The 16,306-nt window shown below is 37.7% G+C and overlaps 1 protein-coding gene across 4 annotated transcripts in view; it reads right to left on the bottom strand.

Annotated features, from left to right (window-relative positions):
* Obsc (Obscurin) overlaps positions 1-16,306 on the bottom strand; it is a 237,976-nt gene that overhangs the window by 166,617 nt on the left and 55,053 nt on the right. For all 4 annotated transcript variants that reach the window (XM_071587781.1, XM_071587782.1, XM_071587779.1 and 1 more), the window contains one exon: positions 14,037-14,155. In XM_071587781.1, coding sequence (XP_071443882.1) covers positions 14,037-14,155 — 119 coding nt within the window. The remainder of the gene's footprint in view (positions 1-14,036; positions 14,156-16,306) is intronic.

Raw genomic sequence — 16,306 nt, 5'->3', positions numbered from 1 at the left:
ATATTAGTGGAGTCTAAAAACTATTTTACGACGAGTTTTCGGAGCTCAGCAAGCGCAGACCAATTTACACTGACATCAAGGGTATCTTGAGGAAGAAGTAAATTTAACAGGCAAAGGGACGAGTTAAATGAAAACACACCGGACAAAGGAGAATGTCACCCAAGAAATTTACGAAAGGGACTTTGACTTTGATGTCCTTCATTAATTTTTTTTTCAAAACCATATAAAACGTTATGTTACATATGTTACATATCTAATTTGTTTTCCGTAGTTCGGGATAATTCCTATGATTCAAGTTTACGTTTTAATCAAATGCTGCCCAGTATATTATAAATATTTAAATATAAAAATGTATCCAATATCGATAACTTTTATGTCAGAATATTTCTAAAAGAAAGACCAAGAAATTCCATTTAGTATTTCATTAAAAGAAAAAGCACAATCACATTATTTAATAAAAATTACCAGCTAAATTAATCGCCCAATCTAGATTACTCACAAACAACCTTTATAGAAAAATACATAAAAGAAAATACTTAATATTATGTAAAATAATATTACGTTTTTCACATGAAAAGCGAACAAAATTAACTCATTACTGCGCTAACATTAACAGAAAAAGAAGGATGAGGTGAGATGATTTTTTGAGGGAAATAATCAGATACGATTTACAATGTAAAATACACGTTTCTCAAATTCAATTTTCTCATTAATGCCAATTGATGATTCAGGGCAATTAGGCAGGCAACTAATTTGTTAATCTATAATTTTTGCGTAGAAGTTAGGAGATACTTAAATTGTATTTTTTAAATAAAATTGAAAACCCCTTCGAATGATTTTTTCCACAGATGTTATGGTGTGCCAATGAACCATTATGAAGGTTTTTAATGTATAAAAAGTATACATATTTTTGACATTCTTTCATACTTTATGCAGTGATGCCCAATTCATCAAGGATTTTTATAATGATGAATACATGTTGGTTAGCAACGTTTGTGCCAAATTTATGAAGTAAATTTTATAGTTGATCCTAGATAAAGACATGACATGTCATTAACTCATGAAATATTAGCAATCGGAAGGGATTTTGAAAATGATGGAAAAGGATGTCATTTTACGTAAAAAATTAAGTTAGAAACGCAAACGCGACAATCATTGAACGAATGAAGGATATTCTTGAAAAATATTTTCGTGGTAGTCAGAGGATGCAGAAGGAGAAACTAACATGCTACGCGCATTTACATTTATTACGGTGTCCTCCTCAAGTCCTTCGGTTGAAATTAATATTATTTAGTTGAATGAACCTTAACGTGTAATTATGTAAGTCCGGGGATGGCTAATTGATTATACTCGTCAAATGAATAAATTCATTACCCCGCAACCAGCAGCCCACAATAAAAAATGGACTAATTTAAATTGGTAGCCTTTAGCAAGATCCTAGGCTTATCGTCACAGAGAATTTCCCTCCAAGTTTCTGGATAATGAGGACGACCATTAGGATGTGCTTAACCTATTTGCCAAAACGAGGCTGATTTAAGACTCTTGCTCCCATGCCAGATTCTTTTCTGCCATTTTCATTACTCATGAACTTCTCAAGCAATGGCAACGGCGGAGATGTACTCAACACATTATATTGGCGCTGATTTACGTTGACAGAACACAGAACCTTCACGTTTACGCGAAGTTTTTCATCGAGTTAGTAAAAGTATGTGCCTCGAATATGAACGGATTCGCATTTTAAAGACTTGTGCGACATTGGGAATGTGCCCGCAGATCACAAAGTCACATTAAATCTATTCTACGAGGCAATAACTTTTTTACCATCTCACATACTATTACAAGCTTGTTTCGGGATAGTGCAGCCAGCTGCCAGCTTTGAAGGGTGGTAAAATTTCGTTTTTAGCGAGGGGGACCGTGAGGACGCCGCTTGCTCTCCTTGCTTCACCTTGGACACATTTTATCTCAAGTTGAGGCGATAAATCAGGTGTTGGGTTCATATGCAATTGGTAGACCATTCGGAAAATGATCGGAGGACCAAGGTTCATATACTCGATTGACTCTGGGCACACCAACCTTCACCAAAGGGAATTTTTCGGTTACCACAACTTCCTGGGAAACCACATGTGGGCCAAGGAATGGAACTGTGCTCCAAACCCTGATGTGCAACATATTCAATTCGGTTTAGTCTTAGTTGGTGTCCACTCTCACCTACCCAACCAACTCTACAGTTGATTACCGTGGTTTTTTGCAAGAATAAAAAATATTAATAATGACGACTTCTTAATGTAATGCAATACTCATTTGGACAAGCTGGGGAATGCTTTGTAAGTTCGCAAGTTGCATTTAATAATAAAACAGCATTAATAATGCCCTGGAGTGAAAAAATGAGGTGGTCAATCTGAAAAGAGCGATGGTACATCAATTATTCATGGTTTCCGGTAGCCACTTATGCTCGACGTCGACTCTTTCGTTCTGTGTTACGCATCATTTGGTAACAGTATACCACACCAATACGCTTCGGAAGGAAATAACCGCAGGGGGTTCACTTCCGCGTGTTAAAGGAGGCGCATCTTCCTCCTCTCGCTCGCCATGCAAGTCCAATCTCGAATTGAGGTTTGCTTTTTTTCCCGAAGCGGCCAGAGTAGACCACTCCAGCGATTCTTCTGGATCTCCGCGTGAGATTCTCAGCCGGGCTATTCACGCGGATGTGGATTTGAAATAACCCTCGCCCACGCACGTCACTCAAATGTTCGCGAGAGCCCCGTTCTCCCACTCCCCATTAACGTCCGTCAAACCGGCTGCTCCAGACACACAAACAGACTCTTCCCTCCTCCCGCCCCCCCCCATCAGCCGACTTTCGCTCTCTCTCTCTCTCCCTCTCCCAGAGGCTGCAGTTTTGGGTTCCGGGTGCCTTGTCTGCTGGGGCGACGTACCGCACCGCTCTCCACCTCATCCCTTCGGGAAAGCGCAAACGCCTATACGAGACTACGGGGTAAGTAAGTGCGGGACTTCTCATTTTTCCTTTTATCATCACTTTTATTACCGTCATCGAAACATCTTCCGTTCCTTTGTGGCCCATACCGCGCCGTTCCGATCCAATACCGCAAGAGTGGATTATTACAGGACCGCAGAGCGCCGGCTGCGGGGAGAAGCAGCTGCTAGCCTCGTTGGTGCCAGAATTACGTCATAGTCTGCTAAAAGAGAGGTTGAGGTTCGATACCCACATAGGTGGGTTTTTTCTCCAACAATACGGCTTTGATGTTTGCGATTGTTGTTGTGTTTCGGAATCAATATAAAAGGTTAAATTGGGCTATTTATTTGCTCTTGTTAAATAAATAAAAGTTCGACGCTCTCTATCCGGGTGTCAAATGGCAAGTTCAAGTGGCAAGAAATACTTCAGTTCCAATCAATCCTATAACTCAAATTCCCAATTCGGGTCGAAAAATAATATTCTGTTAATTTGTTTCTTAGCTAATCCTCCCAGTCTGCCAAAGTATCTGATTTCCTTGCGCTAATAAATTTCGGAGACCCCCGGGCAATACGTGGCGTAGCTTGGTTACCACGTCATCCGTAGCTGAGTGGGCCGTTAACCGAAAGCCAAGCTCAAGTCTATCCATCTATATAGTGCAACGAGGTCAAACACTTAAATTAAGCATTACTTTTTTTTCCACAGAGTACGTGAGAGCTGGGGATCGGCAAAAATGCCACTATTCTGTTCCACCTGCTACTCTTTAGGTACGAGAATCACGGGCATGTATGAAAAATCGGCTCAAGCAAACGTAATGATACTAAAGATAACTATATTAAAGATTAAAAAAAAACTAAATCAAACAAAAAGATACTGCTTCGCGCATAGCTTTAAAATCCTCTCCCTAAAACATTGGTAATTACTTGTACCGCCCATTATTAATAAAAAGCTCAACGATATTTTGCGTACATATTCCACATTTGAAACAAAACGTACGTGTTCGTATTCATCGTTTTGCTTTTCATCTATCTTGTACATGAAGCTTGAGTACTTATTTCGCCTTCGATCACCCGATAAACATCAGATTTAAATCCGTTCATATTGCTCGCAGGGTCCTTCATTAGGGAAGTGATTTTTCGCATACGAGTCTCATATATTACCCCCAAACCTAGTCTGGTTAAATCAATAAGAGAACGGATAATAGAGACGAGAACTGAAATTGAATCTTAGACATCACAGCTCATGTTCGAGTGTTGTCATCAATTTTTAAATAATATGAACAAGCACTTATCTAAGTTAGAAGGGAAAAACTGAGTTTCCAATTACAACAAACCAACTCTAGAATCAACCTTTTTTAGAATGATTGAATTGACTGGGCAAGTGCACCTCAATGATAAAAATATATTCCAATATCACATCATCAAAAAGCAACAAAAAACTTACTGAATAACGAAAAAATAGTTCTCTTGAGGTAGTATCACTTCCGTTTTTCAAAAACTTCTTATTTTTATGGCGCCTAAACCATGTCCTCCCTATGGGACTTCATTACATTTTTCGTGGCTTAAACAGGTATGAAATTGCATATTTGTCCTCGAATTAGGTCCCAAATGATATAAATATATATTATTAAAGTCAATATAACGAAAAAGAAGCCAGTTTCATTCATCCTATTTGCGATGTATTGCATACCTTACTGTTAAGATCAGAAAATTATTGCGGCTACATAAAACCCATTTTATCTCTATCTTCCTCCATCGTGAGGGTCAGGTATCATGAAACGGCCGAAACCTCAACTATCTGATAAAGAACGGCAGAAAACTGAACTCTGATTAAGTCGCACGGCACTCTGAAACTTGATTTATAGGTTCTTAGAAAAAATATGGCGAATCTATCGCACTGCAGAAAAGTAAGGTGTGTTTATTAAATTAAGTTAGGAAGCTTGATGAAATAACAATTAATAATATATTTTGGAATTAAAAGAGGACCGATGATTCATATAGAAAAACTATAATAAAATGATCCATTGAAATGCAACAAATGCTCATCTGCCATATTTATATATCAAGTTTGTAAGTATATTTTCACACCACTCAAAGCTATTTCATTACTCGTTAAATTCATTCTTAATCATGCACAAGACCTACACAAAAAATTAAATTTACCGTCACTCTAACAACTAATTTACAAACTATTTTTTCATATTAGTTCGTATGACGTCATTAATGGACAGATTTCAAATTTTGAAATTTTAGCTGCAAATGAAAAAAACAGTAAAATGAATTTCAGTTAAGTGTCACAATGAATGAATCGATTTTCCCAGTAAATTAACCAGTTATTCTAATATTAATTATAATATTAAACATCAAATTTTGTATCGCTAAGATAAATATTTTTTTATAATGAGCGTGTCCAAATAAACCCCGCTGAAAAAATTCACACATGAGTACATTTGCATAAATACACGGATAGATTTCGAGGATGACCATATGTGAGTTGTTTAAGGAGACCTCAAAGCACGCGTTACTGTTGAAATCACTAAGTTCTTGTCTTGATATCTATTCGTGATCATAATTCTCCAACCTACATAGAGGATGGAGAAAATAAACAACATACATACCCTTTCTCCCGTTCCTTTCGAGGTATGAATCGTCAAGAAGAGCTTGGTATCATTTTGCGAAAGTTTCTTCTACATTACGCAATCAACGCACTGCGTCTGTCACATTCATATATTATTTCGTTCATCGTCATCTGTTCCTGTAACTTCTAATATTCTTTCTCAGTCATCCTCTCAGAAGAAAATAAAAATGCATGGCGACACTCTCCTGAAGAAGAGCAAAAGAACAGACGAATTTCAAAATCAGTCTGGGGGATCGTCTCAATTACTCCGGCCATGTCATGAGACATTCATTCGCGTATTGTGCGGCATTGAGGAAACTCGCAGTTGTGAGGAAGTATTATATTTCTCTTTAGTGAGAGCTCAAGGTAGATATCCTCGTAGATGGGATACATCTCAAAAGTAAAGAGAAAAAATAGATAAGTAGTCGGTAACATGTTCCGCTATCCACCGCAGCTTCGAGGAAATGTTTTACAACATTTTATACGACAATGATATCTTAAAGTGGCATGTCACACGAGCTGTTTCATGGTACATCCTGGAGACCTATTTGATGGCAACCCAGTTTTCAGCGCAACACATTTAAATCCACTCCATACCCTGTGAACTTACAGAAGGGCATAAGACTGGTAGATTTTGAGTACTATCCTTCACCAATTATGCAGGTAAACGTACTCGGTGGGAAGGTAATAGGAAAAAATTGAAATTAAATCATTCACTTTGTAATTCAAACCCCCAAGATTAAGAAAAACGTACGTGGGATGTGTTTCTAAATAAAGGGCGTGGAATCACTACGTCAATAATTTCATTTCAATATGTTATGTAAATTCCATACATTTACGACGGAGACAACACATTTCAAAACATAATAGGAATGCCAGATTACAACTAAGTTGTTATTTTATCAAGTAAGGGGTAAACCTTGTCTTGATGGCAAATAACGCCAGGAAATGTTAGTTACTATGGTATGTTGAATGGAAATTGATTTTAACACTATTATTAGGGTGGGAGGCAAGATAATCCTAACGGGCCGAAGACGAAAACAATTTTATCCAGCATCTTAACTTGTTAACCCACGGAATGGCAATGCACGACTAAGAAGCACACGCCCAGGAGAGGAGCGAAGAAGAAAAACGGGCCTGATTTATTATAGGGCTACCGATTGGAACTCAAACGAGCGAAAAATAGAAATGCTTATGGGGAGGGATTTTTCATCGCGCATAACTGCTCTTAAATTTAGACCAGCGACAATTTTCACCTGGCGGCTATTTCATTGCCATGGCATCGTCTCCACTTTTTCAACCGAACGCCCAACTCGACCGCGGCAAAAAAATAACCTTTCTGCCTTCCAGCTAAAAGAACCCCACGCATTTCTCGTTTCATTTCACTAGCTTGCTTCACCTTGGGAGGAGGAACTTGAGATCTCAGTCCTCTTGGCCTTCTCTTTCCAGCTCGTCCACTTGGGTAGAGCCGTCCCTTGGGGCCACCCGCGTACCACGAGGGACCGATTTTTGGAAAAAATCTTAGACCCGGAGCCAAATACTTACGGAACATCAAAGGGGACGTCAAAAGACTTGTGAAACACATTCCTGATGTCGCTTTTATGGCTCGAGATATAGCGGATTGGTTTCCAATCGCTCGAAATTTTCGAACCCACCCTAATATCTCTTGGTTCGTGCTTTCCCGGACTGGATTTTCAGATTTATTTTTCCCGCATATCAAGAGTGTAATTTTTTATCATTTCATAATTTTTGTTTATTTCCATTTTAATGTTTCTTGACATGTAGTTTAGATATACACCTAACGCAATTCCACCCGCGCAATTTTACCCATGCGCCTTCCAAAGGAGATCTTCGATAGAGAAACTTCTGAATGATTTGTTGTGGGGAGGCTATAATGAAAACAGATAATGGAAATTGTCCTTCGCGAGCGATCTAATACAAACAAATACGAGAAGGACTGACGATGTGAACCATAGGCATTGTTGCCGTTCCATTGTGTCAAACTTGTCAGAATTGAGGTAACGCGCTCATAATATTCGATTACAATCAGAATATAAAATTCAAGCGATAAAAAAAAATATGGTTCTCATTTTGATCGCAGTATTATGGGCTTTCAAAATGAGGAATTTTCTGTATCATTCGGCGCATAAACATCCCCCATGATTACAAAGGTGGTTCAATAGTTCTTCAGTGTAGACTAAGTTTACATACGAATTTGTAGAAAAGAATCGTGAAAAAGAAGGGATACCATAGATATGTATATATATAATTATATATATATATATATATATATATATATATATATATATATATATATATATATATATCTTTGTCAACCATATATATATGTATACTATATATGTATATATACATGCAAATGTAGACACAGACAATAATGAAAACCTTTCCCAGTTGCAGAAATGAAATGCAGAAAGATTATGTGACTCAAGGAAGTTTTCGAGCCAGGAAGCGGCCCTTCATCAGCAGAAAATTCATGACTGGAATTTAATTTATATACTTATATATATATATATATATATATATATATATATATATATATATATATAAAGCTACAATCCAAATTGATGACATAACTTCGGATATATGTAATTTTAGAGCCGTTGGTGTAGATTAGGAGTGAAGGACCTTTACTGCCAGTTAAGAGCTAAAAACTTAGGGCGATGGCATCTGTAAAATCGTGTGCATCAATAGGTTTAAGAAATTTCATTTAGTACCGCTGAATTAATCCTGCGTCCTCTGTTTCATTCATTTCTAATGGTACAATTGTTTCCTAATGTTATGATATCACCGATGAAATATTTTGTTATAATTCAATTAGTTCTCTCAATAATTCATGACAGTTTTCATCGAATCAAACAATCTTTCATAAACCTTAAAGAAGTGAACGCAATTGGCTTTTACTCTCGGCCCGTAGCATGCCAATCAGGAGTCACTTGCGTGTTAATAACATTTAGGACCATGATGATGATGTACTTTGCCAATGTCCAAGGGAAAATAGTTCCGTAGTATTATTGGTTTGGTATGAGTGATAAAAGTAGTACATTCTCCAACTATTTTGAGGAATCACTTGAAATCAATTCTCCACTTATCACGGAGGAAGACTTTGGCGATTACCTTGTACATAATAGATTAGCAATTAATTTATCACAGAGGTGAAATCCTATGAATGGCTCCGGACAAAAGAAGTATTAGCTTTTTCAAAATTTTAGTTTTTTCGAAAATGCACGTTTCAGTAACTTAAAATTTTGAGGACCTTTATTCGTTTAGCTCGAGGATCGAAGCCAGTTCCTCGAATCATCGTATAATTCCTTGCTATTTCATCAAAAAGCCTAGATATAACAGTAAATGCGTCCCAGTTCAAAATTAAAAATTTCGTTGGATGAAGTTTGGTACGCAACTGAGTGGTCATTTTTTTTAGAACATTTGTCTGATTCCTAACTTTGAGACACATGCCAAAGCTTTCAAATAAACTAATTCGACAATTAATTGCTTCCTTTACCTTATTTAAAAATGATTTCTGTTAATGACTTCGTTTATTACTTTCGTTGAAAATGTGTTAGGAAATCTCTGGTCATATAATTTACCGTCTCAATGAGAATATAAAACACCGACGTTTTCAACTGTTCAAAATATTCTTATGGTAAGGTGATGTAATTCCACTCAAAAATGTTAAATTTAAATGAAAACAAAATTTAGATTTTTCTACAGTCTCGGTTAAAATAGTATCTAGATAAAAATTGTCATTCATTCACCGTATTCTGCCTACTAAATGTTGATTCTGGACCCCTTCTAACGGTTATTTATTTAGTTCTAAATATTACGAGAACTTCCCCTAATTGCCAAAAAATAATCTATCAATATTCCTGAACATATTTATTCCGAGAGCAATGAGGAACTAATTGAGGATGAGAACTGGGACACTTATAGTTTTAACGGATAAACTGGTATATTTGCCCAATATTTCAACTTTATCAGCCTCTCTGGTGATTTTGTTCAGATATTTTCTCGAGTTGAGTTCTCAATGGGATATTATAATCCATCCCGAATAATTATGACCTTGGTCATCAGACACCTCCAGAGATGATGAAATGTTAAATTAAGAATAAAAAAGTATGCAAGTTAACATCATTCTCTTTCATATTATTCTGAAAAAACGTTTTTCTTAAGAAGGCGACAGGAATTATTTTTTTGAAGGAAATGAATGTCGTAAGAGTACACTTTAGGGAGAGGGGGCTTGAAGTAGCATGGCACGGCGGCGGGTGAATGCCATCTTGCATCCGCGGAGCGCGCAACAAAAATCCATCATTCCTTTCGTCTTCCGACGGAGAAGGAGGAGGCGTGGGATTTAAATCTTTCCTTGCACCTCCACGCACTGCGCCAGTCCTTCCATCCGTGCAGGGAAGTGACGAAACAATGATAGCTCAGCGGAGGCGAAAATTATTACCCTTCCCAACCCTAACGGATTTATTCCACTTATCAACGCCGGCGCCCATTACAATCACCCTTCCTCCGCCCATCCCCTCCCCGGTCACCGATCTGGCTACATCCTGCAGCCTCCCTCCCGCAGCGACTTCCAAGACTATTATTGGTTTTTCGCCGGTGGCAACGAGATTTCTGTCAAACAAGGAAGGCACATAGAAACACGTCCGGCGATGAGGAAATTCCGGGCCAACGTGTTTACCTCGAGCAGACATTGACTTTTTGGGGCGATTGTCAAGATACAGCTGTTCATTGCTCTATCTCTTCCCCTATGGTATTTCAAAGGGCTTTGTTGAATATGACTCTACGAATTCACGTGAACCTGTGTAAAACTAAAAAAATGAAAAGTACGAAACATGCAAACAGCTAAAACAAAATATAAATTATCGGTTTTTAGTTAGGCTAAATTTTCAGTTGTTTCGTACATAAAATTATGTAGTGAAGTAACCATCTTTTTCGGTCAGGTAAGGATGACATACCTTAGACGGTGTCACCATTCTGAGGGTCAACCATGCTCTACTATACTAGTAGTTGCATTCGCAATTCCATCAGATGGAGAAGACTTAAACTTACCATCAATATTAGTCATGAATGAACGCAAGGAAGCTGATGTAGAAGCTTGACAAGTGCCCAGATTTTCTCTCAAGTAAATATTACACAATAGGAACAAAAGTCAAAGCAGTTCAAAACGAAAGTGGAAATATTAGAATGCCTTCAGTTACACGCATTTATTATGAGGCGGTCATTCTGTTGTAAAAAACCCCTCGGAAAGCAAGCTTTCGGAGAAGAACACTATGCTAATAAGAAATCAATTACTCCTCTGGCTCCCAACCCACGGACTGCAAAAGGTTTTCTATGAGGTTTCCGACCGAAGGAGTAAACTAAAAAAGAATATTGAAATTAAAGAAGTTTTAATGTTCAATCGATATTGCTACTTATTTTGTTTATTGTTGCATATAGTTTTAATATTGAAATAATACTTAAATATGAACATAACCGACTAATTATACACTTTTTGTTTTCTTTTACCCTATGAAAAGCATTTTATAATATATCGGGGTCACTCTACATTTATAAAATGAGATGGTGACTTAAAAAAGGTTGGGAACCTATGCACTACACGACAGCGGCAATCGTTTAATCAAAAATCATCAACTGTCTTCACGCCTTGAATCCCGGCTATTTTTGGAACAAAAATCTAGAAAGCATACCGGCACAAAAGACACACAATCCACATCCAGAGCCCGGAAAAAAAGAACGCCATCACTCAAACGGGCTCCCCCGTGGACGTCCCCGGCGCTTGACGCACAAATTCACCCCTGCCTCCTCGCCATTTTTTTCGGGTTTGTAAACCAAACACAAACTGATCCCCCGCTCCCTCATAATTTCCACAACCCCCCACCCTGTAACGTCCCCGTACACCGGCCATCCCTTCTCTCTCGCCCGAACCGCCCGCCATGCGTGGGAGTTGGCGAGCCCCCCTATTGGGCACGGAGCCAGCGGAGAGGAAAGAGCGAAGACAAGGCAAGGACGGATGCTGTCGAAAGGAGGAGTCTCCGCCACCGCCGAAACAACCCCGCCCCACCATTCCACCCCTCCCACATCTCATTATTTCCCACCTCTCTCCAGCCTCCATGGCTCCCCACCCTCACCCTCGGCTTCGTTTGTTGCCTTTCGACACCGGGATGGAGATTTTTAAGAGACCGTCTCTCGCGCGTCGCGCTCTGCGAAAACAGCAAGAAATACCGTCGGAATGGAATTTCCCAGTCTGAATTGTCGCTGGCTACTTTTCGCTATTAATCTGAGATGCGACCGTTAACCTTGGCTACAAGGAATGCAAACGAAAGGTTGGAGCACTTGAAAATCTACTCCACTCCTATTCCCTTGTTGATTTAGTTTTCATATTACTCACACGTTATACGAGAAGCGTCTGTTTTCATTACTCCAAAATGACTCCGTTTACATAACTAAAACATGTATTTATAAGAAAGGATTCAGAGATAGATTACGGTTTAGAATTTACCCCGTCCAACCTGAATTCTCTGGAATCGAATTGATACACTTCAAAATTGATGTAGAAAATGGCTTCCAGATCGTAAAAAAGCTATTTTGGAACAATAATTAAAACCTGACCTAAGAACTAATTATAGAGATGAATTATGACTAATATTATGTTGCATTCATCAATTTAAGACAAAAAAATTCCCCTGAATAATTATGACCATTTGTAGCCTATAATTCGGATAAAGATGCAGGGGAATTATGTCACTGATGTCAAAAATTGGAAAGAATCTCTGAATTTTATGAAAACGCCGAAAATATTCCAGCCACAAATTTTGCGTTTGATATGATAATTTTAAGGCTAAACAAATCATAATTCCCATGGATATGTTTACAAGAGTTCTGCAAAATGTTTCAACCATGTCAGAATAAAATTACTATTTCATTTTTTATAATACTGTATTTACTCTGATTCCCTTTATTTATATATATTCCCCTCATTTCCCTTGTAAATATTTGATATAAGATACCTTTGATTTTATAAAATGCATTTGACATGTAATACTAAAAATCAATCACTTTTTTCATTCCAGGGAAAAATTCATCATCAAGGCATTTATTTTAGTACCCGACTTTAATACTGAACAATATCATAAACAATGCTGATAGCACGATTTGTGCTGGTAATATTTTTCCTGTCTACACTAGGTATTAAATACCACTATCGCAATTTGTACAGTTATTTCATATCGTCCGTCAATAAGCACGAAGGGCCTGAATCAAAGGAATAGAAAATTCTCAAATTTGGGTTGGGCAACACTTCGTAATTAGCGACGTAATCAAGAATTTATTGCCATCAATAATGAAGACCCAGGTTGTGAGGACACGCATTACAAGCTTAATCAAAAATATTAAACCAGTGCAGAGTAGTCCTTGAAGTCAAAGCAAAAGATCGAGGATTCCTTTGAAATATTATTATCTTTTCGTGATAAAGGATGTCTTTTTGTGATGAAATCGTTGGCATGACCACAATAACAAGAGGATTAGGACAAAGGAACAGATCGTACACTATCGATTTTATATTATAGACTATGGAAATAAATATTTCCCCTATTTTGAAATTTTAAGAAAACTACTGACGCTGACAATCGGCTAAAAATGCTTCATTAAAATACCATGAATTATGGAAAAACGTATGAGATTACAGGAATTGAGTAAATGAAGATCACAAAAAAACTTTCCGCACCTGTAAAATCTTTCATCCACCCAATTAGATAGGATAACATTAATTAATGAACGTTTCAAAATTAACGTACATAAAAAATTCCAATAATATAAATTAAACTATAAGTAGATCTGGAAAGGAATTTTTCTGCAGCATTGTGAATTAGTCGTTGCAGTATTTTTGAAGGAATTCTACAAACTCGTTCATTTGAATTACACGCACTCCAAGGGTTAGTGGCACTCGGCGGACTGTTTCTCAGACACCAACCACGCTGTGCTTTTCAACCTCCGGATGAAGTTTTCCACTCTCACACATTGACCTTAATTATTTATTTTCGAGGAAGGAGTGCGCTCGCAACTTCTCTAGAGTGGTAAGGAATGACTAGTGACAAAAACCGCCAAGAAGAGTCGCGAGCTAGTTAAGTCAAACTAATTAGTATCCGGCCATATTCCGGACAGAGTGAAAACCAATTGAGTTCCATTGAAGAGAATCGGAAGGGTTAGCTTTCGGTCTACTGGCAGTCGGGCTAATGGAATGGGAGATACCGCAAGGTGGGGGAGGAGAGGAGGGGGGAAGGGACGAGATTGGCCGGAGGCGCCCGCCCCACCCGCGAAACCGTCTCCTCCTCAAGAGGGGTGGGAAAGGGGCCCAATATCTGCCTTCCCGACGGTTCTCCCCGGGGAGGGAGGGGACAGTGGGGAGGGAGAGGAAAAGAGTGTGACTCACTTGGCCGAGGAATCAGCCTCCTCCTCGGGGACCAGCTCCACTACGTCGCCCTCCTCCAGCGCCAGGCCTTCCGGGTCGTCCTCGCCGGGCATGTAGCTCACCCGCGCCACCCATCGTGCCTGCGGGTGGACGAATCACAAGGAGGAAAATTAATTCAGTCCGCGGCACACGAATGGTTTTTAGGGTGGTTCAACGGACAAATTTAAATCGCAAAATGTAACGGGAGTGACAATAGCAAAAACACGGCATCCAGCATTCCAACCTGTGGCTTAAGGTTTCTCAAGCTGGTGACAGAGGTTAGCTAATTCATTGATCCAGAAATACAATGCTAATAGGCCAGAAGCCAGGTGACAAATTGTGGCAAGAAAAACCATATACGAGTGTTTGTGTACATATATATGTATCATATGTTAATGTACATATATACACATAAATGTGTATATATATGAAGATTTATATATGTATTTATATAAATATATGCATGTATATATGTGTGTATACATATATATATATACTTCGACGGAATCATATATATATATATATATATATATATATATATATATATATATATATATATATATGTAGATATATATATATTAATATATATGATTTCGTCGAAGTAACACGGAAGTGTTGAATAAAAAACTTGGACAGCAACAAAAAATATAAGAACACATAAAAAGAAGAACTCAGTACTTCTTTTTCTTCCGATGAAGACGGAGCTTAATCCCGTCGAAATCATCAAGAAATAACGAGTGAGTGATATATATATATATATAAATGTGTCCAAAAATATGATATGACCCTGGGCTAAAATCAAGTACCTGATAAAATTTACACCAACAAATAATTACTTCTTAAGTAACTTCAAAGTTTCTGAAGGGATCCAGTTTTCCTTTGAATTTTCTACGCATATCATCCGCCCTTAAAATTTCTTAAATATAAATATCTCAACATGATCGTTTATTATACCGTGGCCTTAATCTATCATCGTGTTTCGTTTCGTTAAGCATTGTTGCAACATTTATTCTTAAAATGGTTGCATACTGCGCCTTACGTCACGAAAAGCTACATCCATCAGTGACTGAGTAAACTTTGTATTTTTTCACAAAAACCTTTCTATACTACAACTGGTTTCGACGCACGGACGACATTACCTAATGATTTCACCCATGCGCCGAAACCGGTAGTAGTGTAATGAAGTTTTTGTGAAAAAATACGAAGTTTACTTATTCAGTGACCATGACTTTTCTCATAGGAGAGCCTAAAACAATGGAGTTCAGCTACCTTCATGTTTACTCAATAAAGTCTTGCACTAAAAATAAATAAAAACATTTACGGGGACATGAAATAGTTCGGGCGGCGAATTAAAACCGGGAATGAATGATAAATTTGAATGAAATAATAGATTTAAGACAATTTAAGCCTTAAACATACTGCATTCAGTCGGTTAAATAGATTTTTAACTAAAGTCATGCATCAAAATTGATATAAAAATATCAAGACAGTACCAAATTCCTTCTACCCGCATAGAGGTCTTGTGACAACTTTTGGTATGACGTATAGCATTTCGGGCCTACTCCCCTATGCTTTCAGAACATTCTGAAAACATACATGCGTCTTATATCTATGATCTGGTTGTCCGAATATTTTCATCAATGTTTTTACTTTAGAGGCATCTACGAATCACTTATATGGTATATTATAAATTGCTATGAAGAGGATTGATTTTACACGTAAAAAACGTATTTAAATATGTCCTGTGCATTAAAATACAATTAATACTGACTAGAGTCAACTCTTTGGGAATTAAATTTTAAAATCGGCTTAAGATTAGCTATCAACATCGCAATTAAAATTGCATATATTTTAACCAGACACTTGCTCAGGATATTAAGTTTAAACTACATTAAAGCAATGAAACAACTCCTTGTAAGTTACGATCATTTATATAGAGGAATTGCCTGTGCCCTGATTTAATAACGCAATACAGTCTACACTGCTAATGCCCAGATTTGTTGGGGAAAAGGATAATATTAAATTCCTAATATTTCTGCACATTATTCTGATTATTATTAGGTTAAGACACCTGCAATGAGATGTTGACAACATTTTATGCTACGTCATTCATCAATTGTCTCAGAAACGAATTTCGGCCTTTCTTATACAACTTCAAATGTATTTAATTGTAGACAAACGGCTTTTTACCACATTATCAAGGTATATATTTGGACAAACGTGTTTACTGTCGCAATTTTTTGGAGAAGTAG

The sequence above is a fragment of the Hetaerina americana genome, unplaced genomic scaffold (assembly GCF_022747635.1).
Source record: "Hetaerina americana unplaced genomic scaffold, ioHetAmer1.1.p SCAF_3, whole genome shotgun sequence".
NCBI lineage: Eukaryota > Metazoa > Arthropoda > Insecta > Odonata > Calopterygidae > Hetaerina > Hetaerina americana.
The sequence above is the reverse complement of the archived record's forward strand: the minus strand, read 5'-3'. Positions and strand labels throughout refer to the sequence as shown.